The following is a 27,118-nucleotide window of genomic DNA, read 5'->3' on the forward strand; positions in this document are numbered from 1 at the left end:
TTTTTGACTACATTCTTCCTTTGTCGTCTTAATTAAAAACAAGACCTGCCAGCTGGGGTTTTTTGTGGCTTCATATTAGCTGACACTAACATGAAAACTGAAAAAAAAACCGAAAACTGCACCACGAATCGGTGAGGATAAACTCAAAAGACAACTGAAAAAGTTTGTAATTTTTCGTAATTTCATAGCCACTTATAAATGAACTTCGAACGATATCAACGTAACCCCTGTTAGTTAGACGAGGTTAGTGATCGTAGATTATATTTGCTTAAATTATGTTGATTTCGTGTACTGACAAATCGTACGTATGTCAACATAACCTACGCTCGGTAAGTAAATATAACTATAACGCTCATTAAATATGCAACTTAATAATATAACCTCGTCTAGTTAACAAAGGTTATGTTGATATCTAACTAATTTCAGTACAGTGGCTGTGAAATTCCGAAAAAGTACCAACAATTTTTATTATACAAATTTGTTTGATTTGTCTTACAAAAGTTAAAATACGAAATTAACTTTGACATTGTGAATAAGCACACAGCAATTGTTACATCTTGCGTAAAAAAAATCGACGTTTGACTTATCGATATAAATTATTGTGTCCCTTGACAGTTGCTTCGGTATATTACATCTATCTTTTGATGTTAGGTTCGATAACAGTTCAGTAATCATGTCGGACGTGGGCTCCAGTCAAAGCAATTTACCGGTAAGAATTCCGTTGCTATTTTTACCAGTATTGTTTATGATAAGTTTACATTTAGTTACCTTAAATAACGTTCCGTACACTGTATTTCGTATTTTCTGCAATAATATATTTCCTAACCCCAATACTAGCTATTTATTAATATTTTTTACACTCGGGAAATTTTGAGTAATAATAGTAATGGTAATCTTTGAAAAAAGGAATATCAAGTAAACTTCATGCTGATTATTTGGGTTGTTAAAATTTACTCTGTTGTAATAACTTTTCCGTCTTTAGGGAAGGAACAGCATAATAGCATAATAACACTATTATGTTTTTAGTTGCTGTACAACCCTTTTCATGTACATGAAACGTACGTCGGCTTTACTAAGGTTAATTATTGAATTAGTTTGAGTAGGGATTCACACCTATTTAGGACATTAAAAAGCATATCAAATTTAAATCTTGTCTTGTCATGTCATTTTTGTGTTATGTTCTTTGATATATCGATGTAGAATATTTTGTTCAAGAATTTGTGATTTGCTTAAATAAGGTGATTAACAAATGTTACAGTTGTATTGAGTGCTATTATTCATGATATCTTTGTTTGAAGCTGTTAATACAACACAAAACACTGTGCTCTCAGGGTCATGATATAATCTTCACCTAAGTTAGAGTTTAACTCTGATGACTATTAAGGTTAGTTTATGGTTTACTCCTCTTTCCTCAAAACTAATCTTACTGTTTACTCTAACTGTAACCTTAATCCTAACTTCTGTCCACAGAACAGATTAGCATATGAACAGGTCTCAATAACTCACAAAACTGATAGCTAATTGACTAGTTCACTGATATCGTAGTGCAAATTTAAACTTGTACAGGTCACCTGCTTTCTGACATTTAGATATTGTGTTTTCCTGATCCTAAAATTATCTACTATGATGTATTAAAGTATGAAAAAAATTGAAGTTGATCAAGTAATTGTTCAGAATTACCAGAGAAGTAAGTAAGAGAGAAACAGAATGAAGTGACAAAATTCAGAATTCTTGTATAACAAAGATAATCAAACAGTCTACCTTTGTTTATTAATAACATTAATTAAAAATTATTAAAATTAATTTAATTTGTTGATAGTGAAAGTAATATTTGTGCAGGATATTCCATCTTTGGATATTGGAACAGTTTCCCTTGCAGAGGAATATGATGCTGATGCCGAAGATAATGATGATAAAGATATTTCACAAGAAGATGAATTTTTTCATACTTTAGAATGGAAAGAAAAAAAGAAACATATATTTATTTTAAGTTCAGCTGGAAAACCTGTATATTCTAGGTAAGTTGTTTTGAGTTATTATGTTCAAGTGAATAATGGTGGTATAGTTGTTTACTTTAAATGTTAAGTTTACAGTAGTAGAAAATGAGATTGAAGCTGTATTTTTAAGAAGTATTTAGGGCTTTCCTTTCATTTGGTGCCTGGGTAAAAACCACCATTTTCACTCAAACAAAAATTAAAACTCATTTTTGTATGAGTTTTTAAATATATTAAAATCTTATAATAAACTGAACAGTTTATTAGTTTTAAACATCTTTTAATGTACAAAATCATCCATCCAACAGAAGTTTATACAGAAAATGTATTATTTAAAACTAAATGTAAAACCAAAAATAAAACTTTGGACCATTTAATTTATATTTTCTCAGAATAAAGGAAAAATTAATTAATTTTGCCCAAAAATGGATTATTCCCCAGTCATTTCAGTTGTGTAAAAATTCATCTAGAATTACATTATTCAGCTATTAATAAGATTTAAAACAGAATGCTTACAATCGTTCAGACATCCGTAATTCAAAATTCATAATTGTATATGAACATCTCATTTTGAAACACCACTGTTACAAATTAAAAATTTTAATTATATATATATTTACAATATGTATGTTTACAATTTTGAAAACATATAATTGAACTGCATACATTTTTCATTGACTATTAACAATCATTTCACTAGATCAGATTGAGAAACTTTTGAAAAAAGAAACAGTAAAAAATGCACAGATTGACATCTCTCTCTTCATATATATACATATTTTTTTTTTTTTTTTTTTTTTAAATCAATCCTTTCAAGAGCCATATCACCTCTGCACTAATAATATAAATTCAAATATATATAATTCAACCTAATCCAGCCAAGTACGTACATAAGACACTCTTAACCTTATTTGCATATTTATAATTTTTCATGAAAGTACTTTTTGCGGAATCCCACATCAGTCGTGTGATATTTTACAATAATATAAAATTACATATTAATTAAAATTGCAATCATATACAAGAGTATTAAAATATATTAAAAACATAAAACATTAAATAAAATATATTAAAAACAAACACTAAAACATTCTTATGGCCAGCCAAATACTGCAGTAGCAGTACTGAACTATTTAAATAAATATCTTAATCTTTGGAAGTGCTGCTATCTATTGCAGCTTTTATGAGTGTTTCTCCTTCAAAATCTGTCTATAAGTTGAATCTTTATATATTTTGCTGAAATAATTTGATTTTTATTTATGTTTCCTTTTTTAATTTCTAATATTTCTAAATTATTATTAACATCAGTAATGGAATGTTTAAGGTGACCCGCAACATTAGAAAAGCCCAATTTTTAATTTTTATAATGCCTAAAATGTAAATGAAATCTGGCTTTAAATGATCTATTGGTTTTACCTGTATAAATATCCTTATAATCATTACACTTTATTTTATATACCCCACATAAATTGTATAAATCAGTATTTTTATTGTTATTTAATTTTTTTATTATGTGGTTGTTAGTTCTTTGTGCAGATTTAAATATATCTTGTCATAAATTTTGGTTATATTTTCACCTATATTGTTAGTGTATGAATATTTTAAGTAAACGCTGTCAATCTTCTGTGCGCTACGTATTGGTTTTAAAGTTATTGTACTATTAATTTTTTATATATATATATGTATATGTATTATCAATAACAAAGTACTTTATCCATTTTGAATTGCAATTTGTTTTATGATATTTTTTTCTGTAAATGTTTTTGTCATAAATGACAAAGACATCATCAACATAATGAGTCCATAATAAAACTTTGTATGTGTGAGTAATGCCATAAACTAGTGTGTTCACAATTAAAATAATAAGATATGAGGGCTGTCCAGAAAATAACTTATGTTTTGAAATAAAAAACCAACCAAATAAAAAAAAGAAATTTTATTATGTTCATTTGAAGAGGGCAAGCTTAAACTATTGTTCTACATAGTCCATAGTCACCATTTAAATTGAGGCACTTATCATAATGATGTACAAGTTTTTCAATTCCTTCTCTGTAGAAATCTATCGCCTTAGATTTTTGGCACCCATCTTGCACAAAACTTGTGATAACCAAGCTTCCTTGATACAATTTCATGCATTAAACTTAGTGAAATTTGAGGAAGATGAAGCGAAAGTTCTGTAATTGTAATTCGGTGATTTTCACGAATTTAATCCTTGATTCTCATCATCAGTCTCTCAAGGCTAGGCCGACCACTGTGGTCCTCATCATGAACATTTGTGCAGCCATTTTTAAACTGAATGTACCACTGCCTCGCCCCACCTTCACTCATTATTCCATTTCTGTACACCTCACAAAGTTGCAGATGAATTTCAATTGGTTGAGGTTTTTGCCAGAAAAACCTAATTACTAAACGCACCTCACAACTAGCGGTATTTTCTATTGAAGTGCCATTTCAGTAATTCACTATGAACAAAGTAGAAAAATCACAGTCCACTCTACAACAGTTTGATGTCTACTTAGTGTAGAAACGTTTTGACACCAAGATGGCGGCTCTATTCCCACCCATCTCCATGTTTGGCACAAACACAGGTTACTTTCTGTACCGCCCTCATATTATTATTATGAGAGTAAAACAATTTTATTCTTATAAAATAGTTTATGGCATTATTCACACACATAAAGTTTTATTATGGACTCATTATGTTGACTCATTATGATCCGTTATAAACAATAAACACCTCATAATTTTAAATAAACTTAACTCATAACGGATCTAATATTTACTTATGAAATTGATATAAACAAAACAATAAATTTTCTAGATGTTAGCATTGAAATTAACAAAAATATTCAAATTGTAACTTCGATATACAGGAAACCTGTAGCCAATAAAATAATTAATAGAAAATCAAATCACCCTTGGTCTCATAAAATTAATATATATGCAATTATGATTAATAGGATATCCATTATACAGAAAATAATAAAGAAAAATTAAATACAGAAATAAATATCATAAAACAAATTGCAGTTCAAAATGGATGTAGTATTTTGTTAATTGATAATATATATAAAAACCAAAAATTAATAGTAATAACTTTAAAACCAATACATAGCACCTAGAAGATTGATAACGTACCTAAAATATCCATACATTAACGCAGTATTGTTGAAAATATAACCAATTTATGACAAGGATAAATTTAAACCGGCATAAAAAACTAACAACCTCATAATAAAATATTTAAAAACCAATAAAAATACAGATTTAAACAATTTATGTGGGATTTATAAGATAAATTGTCATGATTGTAAGGATATTTGTATAGGTAAAACCAATAGATCGTTAAGACTAATGTTTCATCTCCTCCTTATTATTTGTAAAGGTAAGTAAATATATAAATAGTTCTTCTTACTCATTGTAAAATAAATGAATTTGTCTGTATTCAGATAGCTTTGTTAACAGCTGATATTTTATATTAATAATATAACAATGTATCTAATTCTGTATTGTTCAGTTTAAATTTAGAGTTCATCCTGTCAACATTACACTCTCATTAAATCATATATTCATTAGCAATGTAATAAAAATTATTTAAGCATGAATTTAACAATGACTTATTTATTTCAAAATTTGTACCAGTGAATTTAAGACAGAATAATTACACCTAAGTGAGTTATTGCACCGAAGCGGTTAATTATTCAAACATTTTTGTCCTCCTACCACAGATATGATCTGAAATTTTAAGAATCTTCATATCCAACAAATGATAAAAGGGCTCCCAGCAATTTATATTTACATCATCATTATAATATTATTTTTAATTTGTATTTACATTTTGTCATTATTAACGTAGTAATATTTATCGCGGTCCAATTATGATTCATCATGGTGGGCAGAGGTATAAAACCTTGATTAAATCATACATCACATTTTTTATATGTTTCAATATTAAGGCTATTTATTTCAAATTAGTTTCTAACTTGACTTCACAGTCGTTCATTGTATCATTTAAAAGATTTAATTACGTAGGGGTATCCCTACTCAAGACTTTTCTGATAACAGTTCCAACTTCTGTTGCGCCAATCCTTTATAATTTATTTCAACTCTTAAATTCAGAAAATACTTGAAATCATACATTCAAGCATTTTCATTCACACAAGATATGACCTGGTCATTTATTCCTCCCTCTTCTCTTTATGGGAGAGCACAGTTAAAAGCACCAAATGTCACATGTGTCATGTAATAGGACAAACAGTCCTTAATTTTGAAGAGTTATATACAGTTTTAACTCAAATTGAAGCGTCTCAATTCCTGTTCTATTTTTGCTATTTCCACAGATTACAGAGATCTAGAACCGCTATCACTGGAATATTTTCTCATTGATTGTCCACTCACCTGTTTTCCTGATCCCAATTACCAAAATTATGAAATTAACTGTTTAGGCTGCTGGCAGCTGTTCCAAAAATTTGTGCAATCTATTTGGAGACGATGGTCTAAAGATTATCTACAGTATCTTCAACAATATAATAAATAGCATTTTCCTTGATATCATATTCTATTCAGTTTAGCATCAGCTGTTTAATTTGAATCTGTTATCAGTAAATGAACGCATATATGATAACATATCTAGTATGCTGTATTCCGACACATCTTGTCTGAATTGTAAATAAACTGGTTAAAGTACGAAACGTGGCTGCAAGTTCTTGTAATCGAATTTTTGATTTTGAATTAGAAAGTATGAATGAGTTTTCTAGTGATGATTCAGAAAGTCTGTTTATGATGATAGTGACCGCGATCCAACAGTTAATTAAAGTACTCTTGATTCGCCTTCAGGATCAGAAAATGATGGTGAATTTGAGGTTAGTGATGTGCCAGTTTGTGACGATATTGAAGATATTTCCGTGAGTAGATAATTCTGATAATCATATTGACTTACCTTTGGGAAATGGGCCATTTGGTGATATTTGTTATAATGCGTTATGGGAAAAATATGTTGTAATTGATGGTGATTTGTCCAAATTCGCACTTACATTTCCGCAATGTGGTCCACTGTATAACAATTACGTGAAAACTGAATTGCAGTACTTTCAGTTATTTTTTACTGATTCATTATTGTCTTAAATTGTTGCCAAAACTAATTGATATGCAAAAGAAAAAATTAAAAAATCATGCCGTTCAGGCAATATTCTGTATGGTGGGGCTGGAACAATGTCGCCCTTGTTGAAATTAAAGCTTTACTGGGGGGTAATAATTAATATGGGTGTAAACCCTAAAAACCGAGAATATTGGTCAGAAAAATGACAGGATAAAATGTCATTCTTTAAAGATGTATTGCTTCCTTCAAACTGTTTGGGCATATTTCATTTATATTATCCAAATCAGCTATATGCAGGAATTTGTTCGAGAGGTGGAAAGGTAAGACATTTTTCAGAGTATATTGATAAACAGTGTAGGGAAAACTTTATTCTAACACAATATATTGTTATCGATGAAGGTACTGTGGGTTTTAAGGAAGAATTAAATTTAAATGTTACAACGCTATGAAAACAAAATGGGATCTGTGCATTTTTGTTTTAGCAGATTGAATGAGTAGTAATATATGTACATTTATTCCCTATTTTGGGAAGGCAACAATAGATACTCTAGATCAACCAGAACTTCCTTTTACAAGTTGAATAGTTCTCCATCTTCTTGACAAAGTTGTACGTTACAGTCAGGGTTTAGGTTACCATTTATTCACCAGTCCTAATTTAGCACTTGAGCTTTATAAGCACAGAGTGCATACCATATTGTCTATGCACATATTGCATAGACAATGATGATAATAATAGTAAACGATAATATTATTAATGTCAATAACAAACAGATATTCATAAATGTCAATCATAATAATAAACAGAGATAACATACAAAACAGAATTTAAAGTAATCATCAGGATTTATTTACAGGTAGATAAATAGAATGGAAAAGTGGAATTCAACCCCGTAGCTGTCCACTAGTCTTAACACTTTTAACCATTATTCTTGTATTAATAACAAAAGTACAATAGATAAGACAAGCATAAGGTTCGTTCACTGTGAATACCTTTGCTGTTCACAAATAAAACTACCTTAACAGTTTATGAATGAAATTTCAAATATTATCTCTTTCACTTAGTCTTACAGTAACTCACCAGTAGCATTTCTTGTCTACTGGAATTACTCGTGGCATCTCCTTAATCATATCAAAATGAATTCACACTGGAAATTCTCTCCTTCCCTGTCCTCCCAGTAGAATGCTCTTGCTGACTGATGTCTTGCAGAGTCCATTGCTGGCTCCTTGCTGGACTGACGTCATAATGTCTTGCTATACTGGTTCGTTGAACTCATTTTTAAATGGTTTACTCCATAGTAATTATAATTCTATCTTCGTTAGCTGCCGGGCCAGACCCAACTTGAAGTGTCAGAATGATGGGCCGAGTCTGTTCGTTCTCATGCATTCCTTAACCTAGTCCGGTAACACTTCTGGTACAAATATCTTTTCATTGTGGGTCAGAGCAGTATTACAAAAGGCGATTATTAAGCGGACCTTTTACCTTTACTAAAAGAGTGCCATTTAGTCCCTTTCTGGATTCCTCTTATTACGTATTATATTTTCTACTACTTTCACAATAATTGGGAGGAATCCGTTACTCAGGCCCGCTATACCTGTCTTGTTACACGCACTACTTATAAGAAAAAAAACCATCTGATTTTTTTTGACGGGCAGTATATGTTAAGACTCACGTTTTCATCTCTTACTCATTGTAAAATAAATGAATTTGTTTATATTCTTGTAGCCATATTAACAGCTGATATTTTACGACTTGCAATTATACAGAGAAGTAGTAGTATAAGAATTAAGAAATTCATCAACATGAATTAAGAAATTTATCGTAACGATACACCAACTTCAATATACCCTTGTCATATTCTTCTGCCACCAGTCCATTTAGCCACTGATTAACAGCATTTTTAAATTCATCATCATGTGTGAATTGCTTACCACTCAGAAATTCTTTCAATTTCCCAAACAAATGGTTATCAGAAGGTACGGACTATATGGTGGATGATCGTAAATTTTCCATCCAAATGTTCTCAGTAAATTATGTGTCAGACCTGCAACATGTGGACGTGCATTATCGTGCAGCAGGATGATGCTGTCGTTCAACCGCCCACATCGTCAATTTTGGATGGTGCACCATAACTTATGTAGTTTTGCAGTAGGCTTCTGCATTTATACCGTAGTCGTTCATGTGATATGAAATCAATCAGCAGTATCCCAAATCGATCCTGAAAGACTGTGGCCATCAGTTTGCATCCAGATGGCTGTGGCGTGACCACTGTTGGTCTGGTTGGTGATTGACGATGACGCCATTTGCTTGCTGCTGTTTTCTCTCTGGTAAGTAATACAAAATTCATGTTTCATCGCTGGTAACAATTGAATTAAGGAACTCATCACCTTTTTCTGTGTAAATTCTGTATTGTTCAGACTAAATTTAGAGTTCATCCTGTCAACATTACATTTTCATTAAATCATATATTCATTAACAATCTAATAAAAATTATGTAAGCATGAATTGAACAGTGACTTATTTATTTCAAAGTTGAACCAGCAAATTTAAGACATAGAATAATTAAATTTAACTGAGGTATTTCACCAAGGTAGCTAGTTATTCGAACAGTGGTTTAAAGCCCGATTTTATTTACATTTTAGGCATTATAAAAATAAAAAATTGGGCTTCTCTAATCTTGCGGGTCACCTTATAAACAATAAACATTCCATTACTGATGTTAATAATAATTTAGAAATATTAGAAATTAAAAAAGGAAACATAAATAAAAATCAAATTATTTCAGCAAAATATATAAAGATTCAACTTATAGACAGATTTTGAAGGAGACACACTCATAAAAGTTGCAATAGATAGAAGCACTTCCAAAGATATTTATTTAAATAGTTCAGTACTGCAGTATTTGACTGGCCACATACATGTTTGAGTGTTTGTTTTTAATATATTTTATTTAATGACTTCATGTACTCTTGTATATGATTGCAATTTTAATTGTTTAATATGTAATTTTATATTTTTATATTGTATCACACGACTGATATGGGATTCCACAAAAAAAAATCATGAAAAATTATAAATATACAAATAAGATAAGAGTTGTCTTATATCTGTACTTGGCTGGATTAAGTTGAATTATATATATATAGTATTATATAAAGAGGAATAGGGCTTTTGTTTTTTAAGGATAAACAAAAGAAACTACTTGATCAATCACAACCAAATTTTTACCCATGTCTTTTGGCATAACTGTGAAGGTTTTTAGATATAAATATATATATATCAAAAAATCTTGAAAAAAAAATTTATTGTATATATATATATATATATAATTTTTTTTTCAAGTGGAGATTTGCTGGTTGAAGCACAAATTTGAATAAATTATGAGTCTATTATGTGTGAACTGAAGCAAGCTCTGTGAGTGTCCAGGACACTGGTCCCCCTGGCAAATTAAGAATGGCAAGCAAAGCAAGCTTTGCGTCCATGATTTAGTCCCCAAGAAGCTTCTGAGTTGGATTCAGGATCAACCTGAACCCTGAGGGTCCAGTTTCTAGCTAGATGGGCCGGCCTAATATATATATATATCTGTATGCTTATTGTCTTAATCAGGAGTGTTAAAGTAATACACAAAATAAAGAAAAATAATAATGTTCATTACAGAACAGGTCATTACAACATTTTATACAAACAAAGATTCAGAAAAAATAACTATCAGATATAACAAAATATTATACAGGCTATATGTATTTTCAAGACAAAACAAAAGAAACCATCACACTTTGAATTGACCCACCAAACTAACACATATCCTATCCATTTAGAAATTGAACTGTTTTGATTGTAAAAGTTCTATAAATGGTAGAAAGCTGCAGCTTTAAGTAAAGGTAAAATTATATAAAACCGTATTGCACAATTTCAAGAGCTTGGATTTATCACCATCTCATCCAAACAAATCACATATCTGCAGTCAAAAACTGCCTAGTTACCCCTCACCATCACTGTTTTTGAATTCAAAAAAAGGACTACAGCCCAAGCACTTGACCATAATGAAATAGATAAAAAAAAATATTTACTAAATAAATAGACAACTTAAAATATAAAAAAGAGGATTTTTCCCTTTTTTCCACATCTTAAAAAAAAATCGACTATTACATTGAAACAGCAGCGTTGCTTTTGTTATTGGTGAAAATTGCAAATATCACTGAAAAGTTTTAAGGTAAATAAAAAATGCTTACATAAAATTTGGTTAATTTCATAATTAAAATTTATCATTTTATAGCAATCACTCCTACTGTTACAGACAAAATCATTGTAAAAATTTTCCTTATTGATTTTCTATATGTCATTTGAATAGCAGTATAAATAAAAAAATGCAGTTTTTAACCTTTCTTGTCATTTGTTGTCAGTTATATTTAAAAACATATGTATTCTAATCTGACCTAAAGTTTTTTTTTTTTTTATTTGGGAGAGGAATTAAGAGGCCCAGGTTTGTTGATTGACTTATCAGTCAATTATCTGTCCAATAAGTAGACTTATTAGACAACAACTGGACAGGTAAAAGAGATCTCCAAGTCAGTCTCAGTATTTTGACCATGGAGAACTCAACAAAATTAGATTTGTGATAGTGATAATGGTGAAGAAGGAATAAGGAAGGATATGGAAAAGGGTGGGTGATGAGAAAGGACAATCTATTGATCAGGAAAGTTTTTTCTTGTTTAGAACTCAACCTAAAGTTAATTGGACTATTTTTATTTCACCATCAGTTTCATTATGTAGCATCCTGATAGCTTTGTCAGGTTGTACTTCCAAGGGTTTCAGAGAGATTCAGTCAACCAATTATGTTTCTTCTAAGAAGTATGCTGCATCATTTTATCAATGTATTAGCTGAATTAAAATGTTGACTACAGAATTTATATGTACCTTTAAATTGTTCTGTTGAAAAATTTATAACAGAAATTATAAAAATTTAACTAAGTTTGGTTTTTGAAAAGTAGTAAAAAAAGTATTGTAAGTACATTAAATAGTCATTTTTATTTATTGCCAGGTTGTTTACTTTCATGTTTTAGACACGGCAGTGAAGATCGTTTGGTTACTTTATTTGGTGTAATGCAAGCTCTTGTATCGTTTGTGCAAGATAGTGAAGATAGTATTCATTCCATAAAGGCTGGAAATTGTATTATTGCTTTCTTAATAAAAGGTCCAATAATATTGGTTTCCGTTTCTAGAACTGGTGAAAGTGTGGAACAACTCAAGATTCAGCTTTTGTAAGTTTAGTACATCTTTTATTGAAAATTCTGTTTTATTTTTACATTATTAATTTATAAACCGTTTCATTTTAAAAAAAAGTCTGTTAAAGATATTTAGATGTGAATACATTTACATGTACCTATTGTTAATAATAATTATAAATGGATAAAATGAAGTGGTGAATTCCGAAAAATTATAATATTTTTAAAAGAGATTTCTAATGTAAAGAGAACTTGCCTGATATGAATAATATTTTATTTTTAATGAATATTTTGTTAAAAATACATTCCAATATATCTCTTTAATTTTTTTCATTAATAAAAGAAAGTTTTATTACTTTTTTTTTTAAACTGAATTAAGTGAAAAAATGTATATATAGATGCAAGTCTCCTCAATTTTCCATTGATTTTTAATGGGATAAGTTAAAACAAAAGATGCAGTTTTATTTTCATCTGATATGATGAAAACGTTTTTAAGGTTATGAGTAAAGAATGTTAACAGGATCTTACTGATATTATTTTCTGATATTTAATTTGTTTCTACACTTTTGTAAATGATTTTTATATTGTTTTCTAATTCTTGAGTAATTATTTATCAGAATTATCTTTTTGACTTTTTTTTTTTTTTATTTGATATCTGAAATTTAGTCTCTTTTTCAGATATGTTTATAATCAGGTTGTTAGTGTTTTGACATTGACTCAGCTAACAAATATATTTGAAAAGCGTCACAATTTTGATTTACGACGATTACTTGCAGGGTCTGAGCGCTTAATTGATCATCTTATGGAATTTACTGAATCACAACCTGCATTTTTACTTGGTGCTGTAAAATGTCTTCCACTTCCATCTGCCACAAGAGAAGCAATTTCTCAAACTATTATTAGTTGTTGTTCAAAGATAAAGGTATTATGAAAGTCGGTTTAATCATTAAATATGACATTTTTATAAATAGAAAATCAGTTATAGTAAGCTTGTTTGAATCAATTCATCTATAATTGTATATAATTTAATCCTTTAACAGGTAGTGTGACAGAAATTTCCATTCACCTTGCGCAGGTGAATAGGTAGTAGCTTGCATAAAGCACGTATTTCCTGCAGTTCTTCAAAAAATATTTTTAAATATATAATTCATGAAAAAAGAAGGTTTGAAAAACCTGTAAAAATTGAGAGTATATTTTTAATTGACTTTTTTTGGCTAAAATAGGTCAACCAAAATGTTGGAATAAAAATGTAACAAAAATTTCCCTAAGATTTAATTTTAAAGGTCTATATTCTATATTAGAGAACATCTTTGAATAATCAGATTAAATTAAAATAAAATGATAATAAATATTAATTGTGTTAATATAATTGAATTGCATAAACTGAATTTTTGCTCAGATAGTTCAAAACTATTGAAATCCTGCTTAACAATTTATTTGAGTAGAGTAACAACTTATCTTATTACTTGTTGTGTAAGTCTTTTATGAGCCTGATGAGCAATGAATAGAGTAAAAGACCAGTTTTCTGTTAGATTTCTAGGTAGACTAGTTCTTAATTGACATAGTGTAAGAGTGCTAATCAAAAAATCTAGGGAGACGAGATTGGTACAGAACTAAGAGCAAAGTGGTAGACTGTCAGTACTTAAAGAAAAACTGTAAGACATATTAATTGCTATGCAATGTAGTCCCAAATCTATGTGAAAGTTGGCTCAGTAGAAAAACATTGGTATTCAGTGTTACAACTGTACACAAGGCTGTTCATAAAATGTTGCCTTGCACTAAAATTTATTGGCTACAGACTGTGAAAAGCAAATTCAATACTATGAATGATCCAACTGATTCTGATGGTACAAAATCTTTTGGACTATGTTTTCTATTCCAATGAGGCATGATTTCTTTTATCAGGGAATGTCCATGCACAGAACTCATGTTTTTGGTCTGCCATCAATTCACATGTTATTCATTAAATTCCTCTACATATCTAAAAATATTACAGTGTGGATTGAGTTTGGTATCGTTGGTGTGTGTGTGTGTGCATGTGATTGCGTGTCAATTTGCGGATTCATGTTTGTTGTATGCTGATGTATGTTGATGTGTGAGTGTGAGGTAGTGGGGATTCCTGTGTGCATAGTCAGGGCGTGGCGAGATTTTGTGAAAGACAGATGTGTGTGCTGTCTTAAGTGTATAATTAGCAGTAATAAGTAATTGATTACAATAAAATGTTATATAGTCCACTATTATGTGTGTGTTGATCATTATCCGACAATCGTTGTTCATTTAGTGAAAAAACAAAACATTTATTGGTCATCCGAGGCCCGGATACCTGAAACAGTGAATATAGTGAAATCACAATTAACCAGAGTGAGTACGATCAAAGAACAAATAATTACGTGTTTTTTATTCAAGTCATAACAAGATGTGGGTTCACATCCGTCTGTCGATGCGTAATCAGCTGTAGTAGTGTGATTGGTATGCAGACTTGGAGACGGTGTGCGGGCTTATCAGTTAGCAGTCGGAGAGATAAGTAGCTAATTATAAGTTACTTTCATCACCAATTTATTTATTATTCCATGTTATCATTTCATTTAAAATTATTCCTATAATTTTAATTCTTACTTTATATTTCGTTTCGCATTCTATTTAATTCACATTCCTGATTGTTTTCTTCCCTGGTCAGTATAGTGTGTGTAATAAACAAAAATCTCAGATCTGGTGCAATTAAAAAGGGGTGCAATTAAAAAGAACACTCAAGGCCAAGGTCACTAGATTTAACACTTTTTTTGTTAGCAAGGCCTACAAAAGGGAATTAGGGCAATTAAAATTAAGATTTGATGTATTTAAAAACATGTTGCAAGTAAACGGAGTACTGAATGCACTTCTATTTGCTATAAAACTTGTGGGAAAAAGCACAACACTTTATTGCACTTTCCGCAGTCACAGGTACTTGGTAAGGTAAAAATGTCGGGTAACCACTCAAATGCCGATATACAAGGGGGTGAGGCAACCAATGACAAGGTTCAGCCTACAATTGTGGCTCATTGGAATTCAAATCAAGTAAATCTTGCTGTGCTATTATCCACAGTGGTAGTGGAAGTTGTTGACAAACGAGGTGCTCCTCATTTATGTAGAATTCTTTTATATTCAGGGAGTCAAAACAATTTTATAAGTGGAAAATTAGTAAAAGTATTAGGGTTGACACAGAGTAAGAGTAATATTACAGTAAGTGGCATGGCTTGTTCTACCACACAAACAACACAGTGTACTCAATGTAAAATTAAATCGCGGGTAACTCTTTTTTCAACAACTGTTGATTGCATAGTTTTAAAATCAGTAACCCAACCAATTCCAACATTTTCAATTGTTAATAATGAGATTAAAATTCCATCAAATTTGCAATTAGCCAACCCAGAATTTCATAAGTCATCTGACATTGATCTCCTTATTGGAGCAGAACATTTCTTCAATATATTATGTGATGAAAGAATCAAACCGGAACAGCATTAGTATTTCAAAACACTGTGTTTGAGTGGATCCTGTCAGGGAAGATCAAGGCAAATCAGGTGGCTGGTGCAGCAGTATGTTGTAATCTGTCTGTTGAAGAAAGAGTTGATAAACAGTTGCAACAATTTTGGAAGGTAAAAGAGATTGATCACACTGTCAATCACTCCTGATCAAATTCTGAAGTTGAATGTGAAAAACATTTAGTAAAAACAGTCAATCGTGATGCAGATGGCAGATTTGTTGTAAGCTTGCCAATTGAAACTCCAGAAAGGTTAGGCAACTCTCGAGAAACAGCAGTGCATCGATTGGAGGCTTTAGTACGACGATTCAATCATAATGTCTAACTAAAGAAAAAATATAGTGAATTCAGTTAGGAATATGTGAATTTAGGTCATATGAGATTGTTGTCTGAAGGTGCAGAAAATAAACAGCTCGTTTCGTCATTTACTTACCCCATCACGTGGTAATAAATAAATGAATTTAGTTCAACCACCAAACTCCGTGTTGTTTTCGATGGAAGCTGCAAGGCTTCAAGTGGAGTCTCATTAAATAACATCCTGTTGGTGGGACCAACAGTGCAGGATGAATTATTTGACATATTACTGAGATTCAGGAAGCATCCATTTGTCTTCACATCCAACATAGAGAAAATGTATTGGCAGATAAAGAGTGCGTGAAAATGATTTTGATTTTCAAATAATTGTGTATAAATACCATTTACAGTGGTTTAATTTGAGTTGTAAAATATTCCAACTGATATAAGATATTGAAAACAGGTATTCAAAACATAGACCACTTTCAGCCACTCAAACTTTTAAATGTGTTAAATTCCAAAGCTTTTGTTGGAGGAAATGTGCTTTTAATTTTTTCTAAAACTCATCTAAATCTAAAACTATGTCAGCTTTTTTCAAAATTCATTTCATGAGAGAGATTAAGAAACAGTACGAATTATTGTGTTAATCCACCAAGCATCAATAAAGAAATTACGTATGTTATTTTGAAAATTACATTATTCTATATCAAAACAGAATTGTGATTAGTAACTAAGTTATTTCATTAATTAGTAAATTTGGATAAAAATTATCCAAAACTACAGCAAAATCTTTTTTTCTATTAAGATTGTTACTTTTTCAGAAAGAACCATTTTAATTCTTGTTTTGTTTAAAGTAAACAAAATTAAAGAATGGCAATTCTTTAATCTTGTTTTAAGTTGTTATAGAATTTGAATTTTTGTCCTCCACAGTTAGGAGGGAGTAACTTTTCTTAGATACATAGTAGGCTCAAATCAAAGTAAATTATAGTTTACTTAACTAAATTTGAATTGTCACGCAAGAACAAACGATAGCATCCCACATCATTTCTTTTTTTTATAGCTTTTCTAAGATCTTTTGAAGTTTTGCAATAAGTATTGGCATGCACAGTTGCTCTGCAATCAATAATTCAGCAAACAAGACACCCTGTTTTCCCAAAAAACAATAGCCATAAACTTCTTTATCGAACATTCTTGTTTGAACCTTTGCTCTAGGAGATGATAAATGCTACCTCTGCATTGACTGCTGCTTTGCCTCAACAATCGGATAAGAAATCCAGGTTTCATCTGTTTTAAAAATGTGATCAAACAATTCATCACCTTCATTTTTGTAACACCACTAAAATTCATGCACTGTAGCAAGACATTTTTCCTTGTGTGTGGTGGTCCACACACAAGGAAAAATTACCATAACATCAGCAATCATCCAGCACACATTTTTTTATAAACCAATTTTTCCTTCAAAACTTCATAAATCAAAGATCATGGAACATCTGAAAATATCAAAGATAATTGTGATATGGTAAAGCGCCAGTTTTCTCAAATTTTATTGTCAAATTTTTCAATCAGACCATCTGTTATCGAGAGCTGGCCACTACATTCTTCATCATGAACGTTCATTCACCCTTATTGAAATGAACAGCACCACACTTTAGTGTCAGTTATAGTATTTGGGCTGTAAACATACAAATTTGCCTGTGAATTTCAGCTGCAGAATAGTTTTTTGCCATCAAAAACTAGATTACTCTTTTTCATACTCATTATAAATGGTTGAATATAAACAGCTAACAACAAAATGACTAAATTATTGTTGCTAACAATTGTCTAATGGCCGAAATAACTGAACCACAAGCATCATCTGTTTACATAACGTATAAAGGCAGCAAATTCAAAATGGACCTCCTTTAAAAATATGCCTCGTATTATACCACATCACTTAATTTATGAGAACTAGAAATGCAAAATATTAATTAATCATATATGACATGGTGAATTAATCATATATGACATACCTTATATTAACAAATATAAAATTTTACAAAATGTAGATATTTAAACAGGTTTAATTAGAACTTCTTAATCTTCCTAAAAGAGTGCAGCTCAGGATGTGAAATATATGTAATAAATAAAATGTCTCTTAATACTATATTTTCAAAAGTAGCAGTACGGTGCTGGTAATCTCCAACAATGTAGTGGAAGAGAAAAATGTCCATACATGTCTTTCAATTACTAAAGCTAAGGGTTAAAGAATTTCTTACTTTTTCCCCATGATTATTATTATTTATTATTGCCGTGTTTTCTTTACCTATAGAAGTTATTAATTTGATTTTATGTATTATTTATAAAGAAATAGTGACTCATTTTTATTTCAGAATTTGGTGTTTGCAATTCTAATAGCAAAAAATAAATTAATAACAGTCGTTAAGATGAAAAAATACAACTTACCTCCTTCTGATTTACATCTTATATTTAATATGGTAAATTCATCAGAATCGTTCAAGGCCGCGGAATGTTGGACACCTATTTGTTTACCAACGTTTGATCCAAGGTAATTTGAACTAATTTTTTTTTTTTAAATCGATTATAATCTGCAGTTTTCTTGCAATTGTCTTTTTCTATGCCATTGTAAATGACTTGACCAGTCACTCCCAAAAATGATGTATTTAATTTAAAAACACTACAGGCTTACTGTGGAACAAAGTGGTTTCCTATTCCATTTTTTATGTTGGATGCATATCAACATGACAAGCCCAATAAAATCTAGTTGCATTCAGCTTTATTAATGACGTTGTTACTCTCTTCAGCATAGGACTAGCAAAGAAACCTTAAGTACTCTCAGAGAAACCAGTTTTGAATACTGCTTATTATACTACACATGTTTTACACATATCTCAGCTGTTGAGATAGTATACATAAACCTAGAATGTATGTACCTTTTTTCTTGATCAAATACTATATTCTCTGCCAGTAGTCAATTAAGGAAGTATTTTATGTTAAGTTTTATTTATTTTTTATTGTAGACTAAATTTATTTTGAGATGGATCTGTTGTATTTGAATTAAATATTTCACTTTACATGTTTATTAATTTTTTTCATTACCTTTATTTTCAGACATGTTTTGAATGACATTGATAAATATAATTTACAGATTAAATGCTATTAATTATTTTTAGTTAAATATATAATTTACCTATAATTATTTTAGTTGAATTTATTTAAATTTAAATTAATTTTGGTTAAACTATTTTTATTTTAGCTAAATATAATATTTTCTGTCAGCTTCAGAAGATGTATGCAAATCATAAATTGGTATACAGGTAAAAATGCAGTCTGAAGCAGTTGACTTTTGTTCTCTATAATTTTGTTTTTCTTTTTTGAAGTAAATTACTGACTTGTCAGTTTCTGCTAGAAAGAACCACTTAAAAGCTCTCATTTTAAACTTTTGGTAAGAATAACTTGAAGATGTCAATAATTCTTACACATCACATTAATATGAGTTAGACTTGGGCTAGGTTGTTTGATAATTAACATTCCTATGTTGAAAATGTGAGAATAAATCATACAATTTTCATTATCAAGATTAAAGTGTAACAACAGCTACACTCTTCACACATTTTTTTAACATAGTTAAGCTGTTATGGTAGAGTAAGACCGGTACTGCATTTCATTCAGAAAGTTGCTATCAGTTTCAAGTTTTCAGATGTAGATTAAAGGATGTTAAAAATTAATAAACTTGTTTACTAAAGTGATTTATTTGTAAAAACTGACAAATAAATTGTAAAAACTGAGCTTTTACAAGCCCTACTTGTAAATCCTTACAAATAAATATACAGTGTTTGAAATGAAACCTTTCAATTTCATTTAAAACATTTTATTGATTTTATAAAATACTTCAAATCGGAGCTTGACTGTTGAAAGTTCTGTGCTACAGTGCATAATAGAACAACTACTCAATTATAAAGATGTAATTTAATTAATTTATTTGAATTACTTGTTATTCTTAACTTCTAATTAGCTATTTCAAAAATGATCCACTATACGATTATTAATTATAAAAATCTTTAAAAATATTATAAAGTACATAACTGTAATAATAACTAAACAACTATTGTTTAAAATAATATTTTAAATGAAACAAAATTAATGCAGCCACACAACCCCTAAGGTAAACAAACTATCAGTTTACAGACACTACCTGTCAGTTCAGGTACAACCATTTATACCCAACCCATGTCGATGTTTCAAATGCCAAGGTTATGGTCACACATCAACATCTTACTCGAAGACTGAGATCTGTGCTTGATGTTTTCAGGAAGGCCACAATGACACTGACTGCCAGACAGATGAAAAATTTGCAAACTGTAATGGTTTACACACAGCCCGCTTTTACAATTTCCCAACTTTTCAAGAAGAAAAGGAGATTCTCAGAATCTCTACCAAGCAGAAGCTATCTTTTCTGGCCGCACGCAGAGAATACAAGAAAACACTTAATTCATGGAACCTGGTTAAACCAGATGTATCTTTCGCCATCGCTGCTTCAAAACAAGATCCCACGAATTTAGGTAGTGTGGTTCCTGCAGTGAGCTGAAAAAACTTGTTCAGATTTAATCTGATCAGGTTGCTTCACTTACAGCCACTATTTCAGAGCTGACGAAATTGAACAAAAAGTCGTTAGTTGCGGTAAGTGAAGATCCATCTAAAGTTCCTGTCCCCAATGTTTTGCCCATTTGGGCAGGAGTAGTCACAGCTGGCAGTAAGCCATCTACTAAGCTCCCGTTAAGGGTGCCTCCACAACCACCCAGTCTAGGATATGGTCGAGGAACTGCCGGCATGGCCTTTTATCTCCAGAACAGTGTGGTTTCCTTCAAGGACGATCCTCCATTGACCATTTAGTGTCATTGGAAACAGCTATTCAAAATGCTTTTCTATTACACCAGCGCCTCATCACTATTTTCTTTGATATCAGGAAAGCATTCGACATGGCCTGGTTAAGTGGTATTCTAAACACCATCAAAGAGTGTGAAGTCAGGGGCAGTATGCTTGCTTTTATTAGGGATTTCCTGAGTGACCGAACTTTCTGTGTTTATGCCGGAGATTCTATTACAATTAATACCGATTTGGAAAATGGAGTACCTCAAGGAGGTGTATTAAGTGCTAACTTTATTTTCTATAGCCATCAGTAGTATAATTACATGTGTGCAGACGCCTGTTGAATATTCCTTATTTGTTGATGATATACTGTGTCCTGTTCAACAACCACAGCCGAGAGGCTTCTACAGAACACTATATCTCGCCTTGAAGCTTGGTCCAAGGTTACTGGCCTAACATTTTCACCTGTGAAAATAAAATGTGTAGTCTTTTCTCGCCTTTGGGACCCCTTTGTTTCGCAAGTCTTTCTCAGTGGAGAGCTAATTGCTATCTCTCCTGTCAGATTTTTAGGTTTTTTTTTTATAGCTCCCTTATGCGGGTCAAACACTTCAAAGAATTGAAAACGAGGTATTCCAGACTTTTTAGATATGCTATGAGTCCTTAGCAATACCAATTGGGGTGCTGATTGGTCATATATGTTGTGTTTCTACTACTCCTTGGTTCGTTCTCGTTTGGATTATGGTTCTATCACCTATTATTCAGCGCATTATATCGTGCTTAAAATGCTAGATGCTGTACATCATGCTTTCCTTCAGCTTGCTATGGGTGCCTTTAGATCAAGCCCTGTCATCAGCATCTTTGCTGAATGTGGTGAGCCGTCACTTTGGGATAGACAGAACCAGGTAGGCATGTTATTTTTCCTGCCTTAAAGGACAGCCAAATCACCCAGCTTTTAACACAATTCTTGATAATACTTATTTTTGAAGATAATGAGGACTGTCCACGTACTGCAACGACAACCGACGTGTACGTGTTTGTAACCGACATTTACTGAACTTTATGAATGTTGATGCACCTTCTATTTTTCCTATTTACCTGTGTTCATATCTTTCATGGACAATCAACCTTATAAATTTTATGCTTAACCTCACGAAATACAATAAACAATCAGCACCATCTATTTTCATTCAGCAAATGTCTCACCATATTCTCTCCAAGGCAAGCCTGGACAGAGTGGTATACATGGATGGATCGAAACAGAATGATACTGTTAGCTGCGCATTTTTTGTTAATGGCCTACCCACATGTTTGGTCTACCCAGTCTTTCAAGTGTGTCTACTGCTGAACTATATGCTATACATAAGGCTTTGAATATCATTAACCCTAAGTATCGTAGTATCCTTATTTGTAGTGACTGGTGTATTGCTCTCCAAGTTGTAGAAAAGTATTATTCTAGCCATCCTATCGTCACCAAAATTTACAATTCAGTTGCCTTGTTGAACCATCGCAACACACAAGTGAGTTTCTGCTGGATCCCTAGCCACGTAGGGATTCTAGGTAATGAACGTGCAGATTCTGTTGCAAAAGATGCATGTAGTCAGCCATCCTTCACTACCCGTGTTATTACATCCGACCTTGTTAACCATGTCAAACATGCACATTGTGCGAGGTGGCAAAATGACTGGATTACCACAGTAGATAACAAACTTCAGGATGTCAAAGATACTGTGTTGTCATGGGATTCCTCCCACAGGAAATTTCACAGAGAGGAAGTGGTCCTCTGCCGATTATGGATAGGTCATACAAGAGCTATTCACGGGTACCTGATGTCAACAGGAACTGCACCAGTATGCGTACGCTGCAACTGCTGCTTGACTGTGCGCCACATCCTTGTGGATTGCATACATTGCATGCCTTGCTTTGTAAATTTAATTTGCCCTGGAATTTTTTTCAAATTCTGGGCAATAATAAAGAAGTTTTGGACCAGGTATTTTTATTTCTTCGAGCTGTTAGTATTTTGCACATCGTTTAATAATGTTAGTTTTAAACATTTTAGTTTAAGTTTTCATTTTGTCTTTGTTTTCAGTATTTTAATTTTAGTTTTAATTTTGTTTTTAGATTTCTACTTTTTGTTGTTGTCTTATTAGATTTTATAATTTATTTTAATATTCAATTTTTTTTTCCAGGAGATGGTAACATGAAAATATTTTTCCCCCAAAAAAATTAACATTTCGACTATGTTTTTTGTTTGTCTTTATTTTTAATATTTTTGTTTGTTTTGATTTTCTTTTTATATTTCGTGTTCAGGCGATGATAACGCTGAAGTGTTATTTGCCCAGCAAAAACACAAAAAAAAAAAAAGAAACAACTTTAGTGTGATGTGCCACCATGTTGAAACAAAAGTTGTTTACTATTCCTTTCGCTTTCTACTCCAACTTTTAGACTGTTTAGAGCTCCTTGATACAAAAAATGTCAAATCTCAGGTGATGCATAATGGTAATTAATGTGTTAAGAGAAATGATTTCTTAATTTATAAGAAATGTGATAAAGGCACATATTCTAAGTTTCTTTGTGAAATAGAATAAAAAAATAATAATTTTTGTGTTGACTTTTAATTGTGGCATATTATTTTTTGGCAGTGATATTTAACAGAGGAGAAAATTATTTTCAAAATGCACTGTCTTTCTTGTATGAAATATAATGATATAAAATACTTTTTAAGATTGATTTGCATGTTTCTTTTTCTTTTCTAATGTAGCAAATTATATAGTTAATAAAATTTATATTCCTTTTATTTTTAGTGGGTTTTTGCATGGTCATGTTTCATATCTTGCTGAAGACTGTCAAGCTTGCCTCCTGCTTTTAACTATTGACAGAGATCTGTTTTTTACTTTGTCTGAAGCAAAACAGAGCATAGTTGAGGTATTTATTCTTTATATTAACCTTTTTTTCAGTTTCTGTATTATGTAATTAAGTTTTGTTTTTGGATTTTTTTTTTAAGTAGATGGCTCTTATTGATGGGTTATCTTGAAATATTGTTCCATATCACCATGAAAATCGAAACCTTTGCCAACCATTGAACCTGGAATCTTTATTTTTACAATCCGTAATGTTAGTTAATGAGCCAGTTACTAATGACTGCTGAAATTTACTTTCTAATAATTTATATAACTGTAATTACATGTACATATTCATCTTTTGTGAAAAACATGCATCATGATCAAGAAGATAGACTCCTATACGTGGTATCTTGATATTTGGTGCTTACAATTGTATGTTCAATTATATTGTGTGGTAATTGTACTTGCCTTGCACATAATCTACCTCAGAATAATTTTTTCCAGATCAGTTCAGTTCTTGAGGTCGCCTCACACAAACTTATTTCTTTGTATAGTGTAGATAAACATATTCATGTGAATTTTATAATTGTTTTTAATATTTCAGAAATTACGTCGAAATAACAGTCTTGAAGCAATTAATGATGCGATGAATAGAAGTTGTCCGACTACATCTGAATTAGGTATACCTAATTTAAGACATTTCTTGTATAAATGTTCATCTATATCACAGTATTGGGGGCCTAAATTAGAAACACCTTATACAACCACTGAAGAGAAAGACAGACTGCTACAGTTGTATCAAAATCTTCATTGTGCACTTCATCGTTCAGGACGTAACTTGAAATTACTGCATCAGCAGCTTCATACTGAAACAATGCTTGGTTGGGTAAGGATGTTTTTTTATTTGAATTTATCTACTTCCTCTAAAAAAATTAAAATTAACGAACAAATAAATTGAAGTGTATTCTTATGATTTTGCATTATAGTTTTTTAATCTCAAAGATTTTGTAAGTTTATGATTTTTTTTATTTAATTGAGGACCAAAGAAATGTAAATCTGATTATAACACAATGTTATAGTGTGTGTATGTGTGTGTGTGTGTGTGTGTGTGTGATTATTTAGCTAAAAGTAACACCATACTTATATACCAATGCTGCAACCTCCAGACATCACACCCTGAGTTCTCCTTTGTTCCACTGTTTAAGAACATTAAAAGGACTACGATTTTTGATAATAGATGAAATAAAATAAATAATTTCTAAGTGAAATTATTTTTAAGTGAACTTAAAAAAATTGTATGACTTTATTATGGAAAAAAGGAAATGCGGTTATGCTGTCACGACAGAAATGTGTTAATCATATTCTTGTGAAATCACTAAATCATTGAATAAAGTTGATTTTAAAGTAAGCTGTGGATGGATAACACAAATTTTTGTATGAAATGATTTGACAAGACGAAAGATGACCATGTCTCAACGACTTCCAGACACTTAAGAACAAAAAATATTACATTTTCACAAATACATAGTAAATCTTAGAAAAGAGGAAGGCTATTTATTTGCCTTCTCAAATAGGAAACTGATCAAACACCCTTATATTTTGAAATGCCATTTGAACAAAAATACCTTGAACAAAAATGGTGAAAAAAGTGTTATGATTCGCACTGGGGGTAATGAAAAACAAAGGTGTAGTGTTATGCTTTGCATTACTTCTGATGGATGAAAATTACCTCCGTACATTGTTTTAAAAGAAAAACTCTTCCTACCATACAGGTAAATGGAGTTATTGTCAGAGCACAGGAATCAGGTTGGATGGACGAAACCTTAATTTTAGATTGGATCAGGTGTGTATGGCAAAAGCTATCAGGAGATTTACTTAATAAAAAAAATACTGTTATGGTAGTAATAGATAGTTATCGGAGGCATACGACTGATAAAGTGAAATACATTGTAAAAAAAGGGTATGACAGACCAAGTAATAACTCCAGGCGGATTGACATCTCTATTGCAACCACTAGATGTCTGCATTAATAAACCGTTCAAATCTGCATTAAAACAACTGTACAGTAAATGGATGGCTGATGAAAATTACTTTCTCACACCTACAGGAAGAATCAAACACCCAGATTCTAACCAGATTTGTGTTTGGATAAAAGATGCTTGGGAAGGTATTTCCATGGAATTAGTAAGGAAAAGTTTAAAAATGTGGAATATCTAATGAAATTGATGGTAGTGAAGACGATCACCTTTGGCAGAGCAACAAGGAGACTAACGGTAACTCTTCTACAGACATTGACAGTGACAGTGATTAATTAAAAATAAAATCCCATATTAAAAAGTATATTGAAATGATCCTTTTCAACATGATACTTTCTTTTCGTTTTACTGGCCTAATGATTCTGAACTAAACTAGTACTTACGGTAATTAATTATTAATGTAATATTAATATTGTAATTTAAATGAACTAATTACTTTACTTTCTGAATATTTTCGTATTTATGTATATTTTATCATATTTGTTGCACTTTAAAATACCAGTATATACTCTATTTATTTTTTTGTTAGATTTCAGTCCGGAAAATTGAGGTGCAGGGCTTATTCGGGGGGGGGGGGGGGATACTCAAATAAATACGGTATTTAACAATGAAATTATTTTGAAACCAGTTATACATAAATGAAAAATTTATCTGCCAAAAGTAATTAAAAAATAATTGAAATAAGAATTTAAAACTGCAGCAGGAAAAATTGCAAATAAATATTATGTACGTGTGAGTACATAAAATGCAACTGTGAATTTATTACTTTTTTAAAATCAGATTGTTGTCCTCTGGAAAGGTGTCCTTTAAAAAGGACCTAGTGTCCAGAGAACAACAATCTGATTTTGAGGTCAAAAGTTAGGGAAAATGATTTCTTTGACCAGAAAACTATTATTAGCTTTTGCAGTTTCTCCTTAGTCAAACTGTAGATCTTAGTTCTAGCCAGCATTTTGCTTATTTTTGCAGCTGTGGGTAATCCTTATTAATTCCCTTCTTGTCAGGACTTTCTCAATTATACTTTCATTCAACCTGAAACATTTTTCAGTGTATCGTGTTGCGTGTCTCTATTTGATTATTATTATTATTATTAAACAATTTACAAATTTGCATTACCAAGTACTTTATTTATAAGAAAATATAAAAATGGTAGATTAGTGATACTAATGAATCAATTGCCATATTACTGCATTGATCGAATGTATTTAGATATTAACTAGTGTAACCATGCCAGATATTAACTTATGTAA

General features: G+C 31.0%; 1 protein-coding gene across 2 annotated transcripts in view; it reads left to right on the forward strand.

Moving 5' to 3' along the window:
- Positions 1-377: 377 nt before the first annotated feature.
- The window catches only part of Mon1 (vacuolar fusion protein MON1 homolog), a 51,310-nt gene continuing 24,569 nt past the window's right edge, over positions 378-27,118 (forward strand). Inside the window, exons 1-7 of one of the 2 annotated variants that reach the window (XM_075359643.1) lie at positions 378-709; positions 1,840-2,018; positions 12,154-12,351; positions 12,994-13,237; positions 18,499-18,674; positions 23,797-23,917; positions 24,440-24,721. In XM_075359643.1, coding sequence (XP_075215758.1) covers positions 674-709; positions 1,840-2,018; positions 12,154-12,351; positions 12,994-13,237; positions 18,499-18,674; positions 23,797-23,917; positions 24,440-24,721 — 1,236 coding nt within the window. In that variant the 5' untranslated portion in view covers positions 378-673. The remainder of the gene's footprint in view (positions 710-1,839; positions 2,019-12,153; positions 12,352-12,993; positions 13,238-18,498; positions 18,675-23,796; positions 23,918-24,439; positions 24,722-27,118) is intronic. The other variant, XM_075359642.1, reaches the window with a different exon arrangement.

This window comes from Lycorma delicatula, chromosome 3, assembly GCF_047948215.1.
Source record: "Lycorma delicatula isolate Av1 chromosome 3, ASM4794821v1, whole genome shotgun sequence".
Taxonomy (NCBI): domain Eukaryota; kingdom Metazoa; phylum Arthropoda; class Insecta; order Hemiptera; family Fulgoridae; genus Lycorma; species Lycorma delicatula.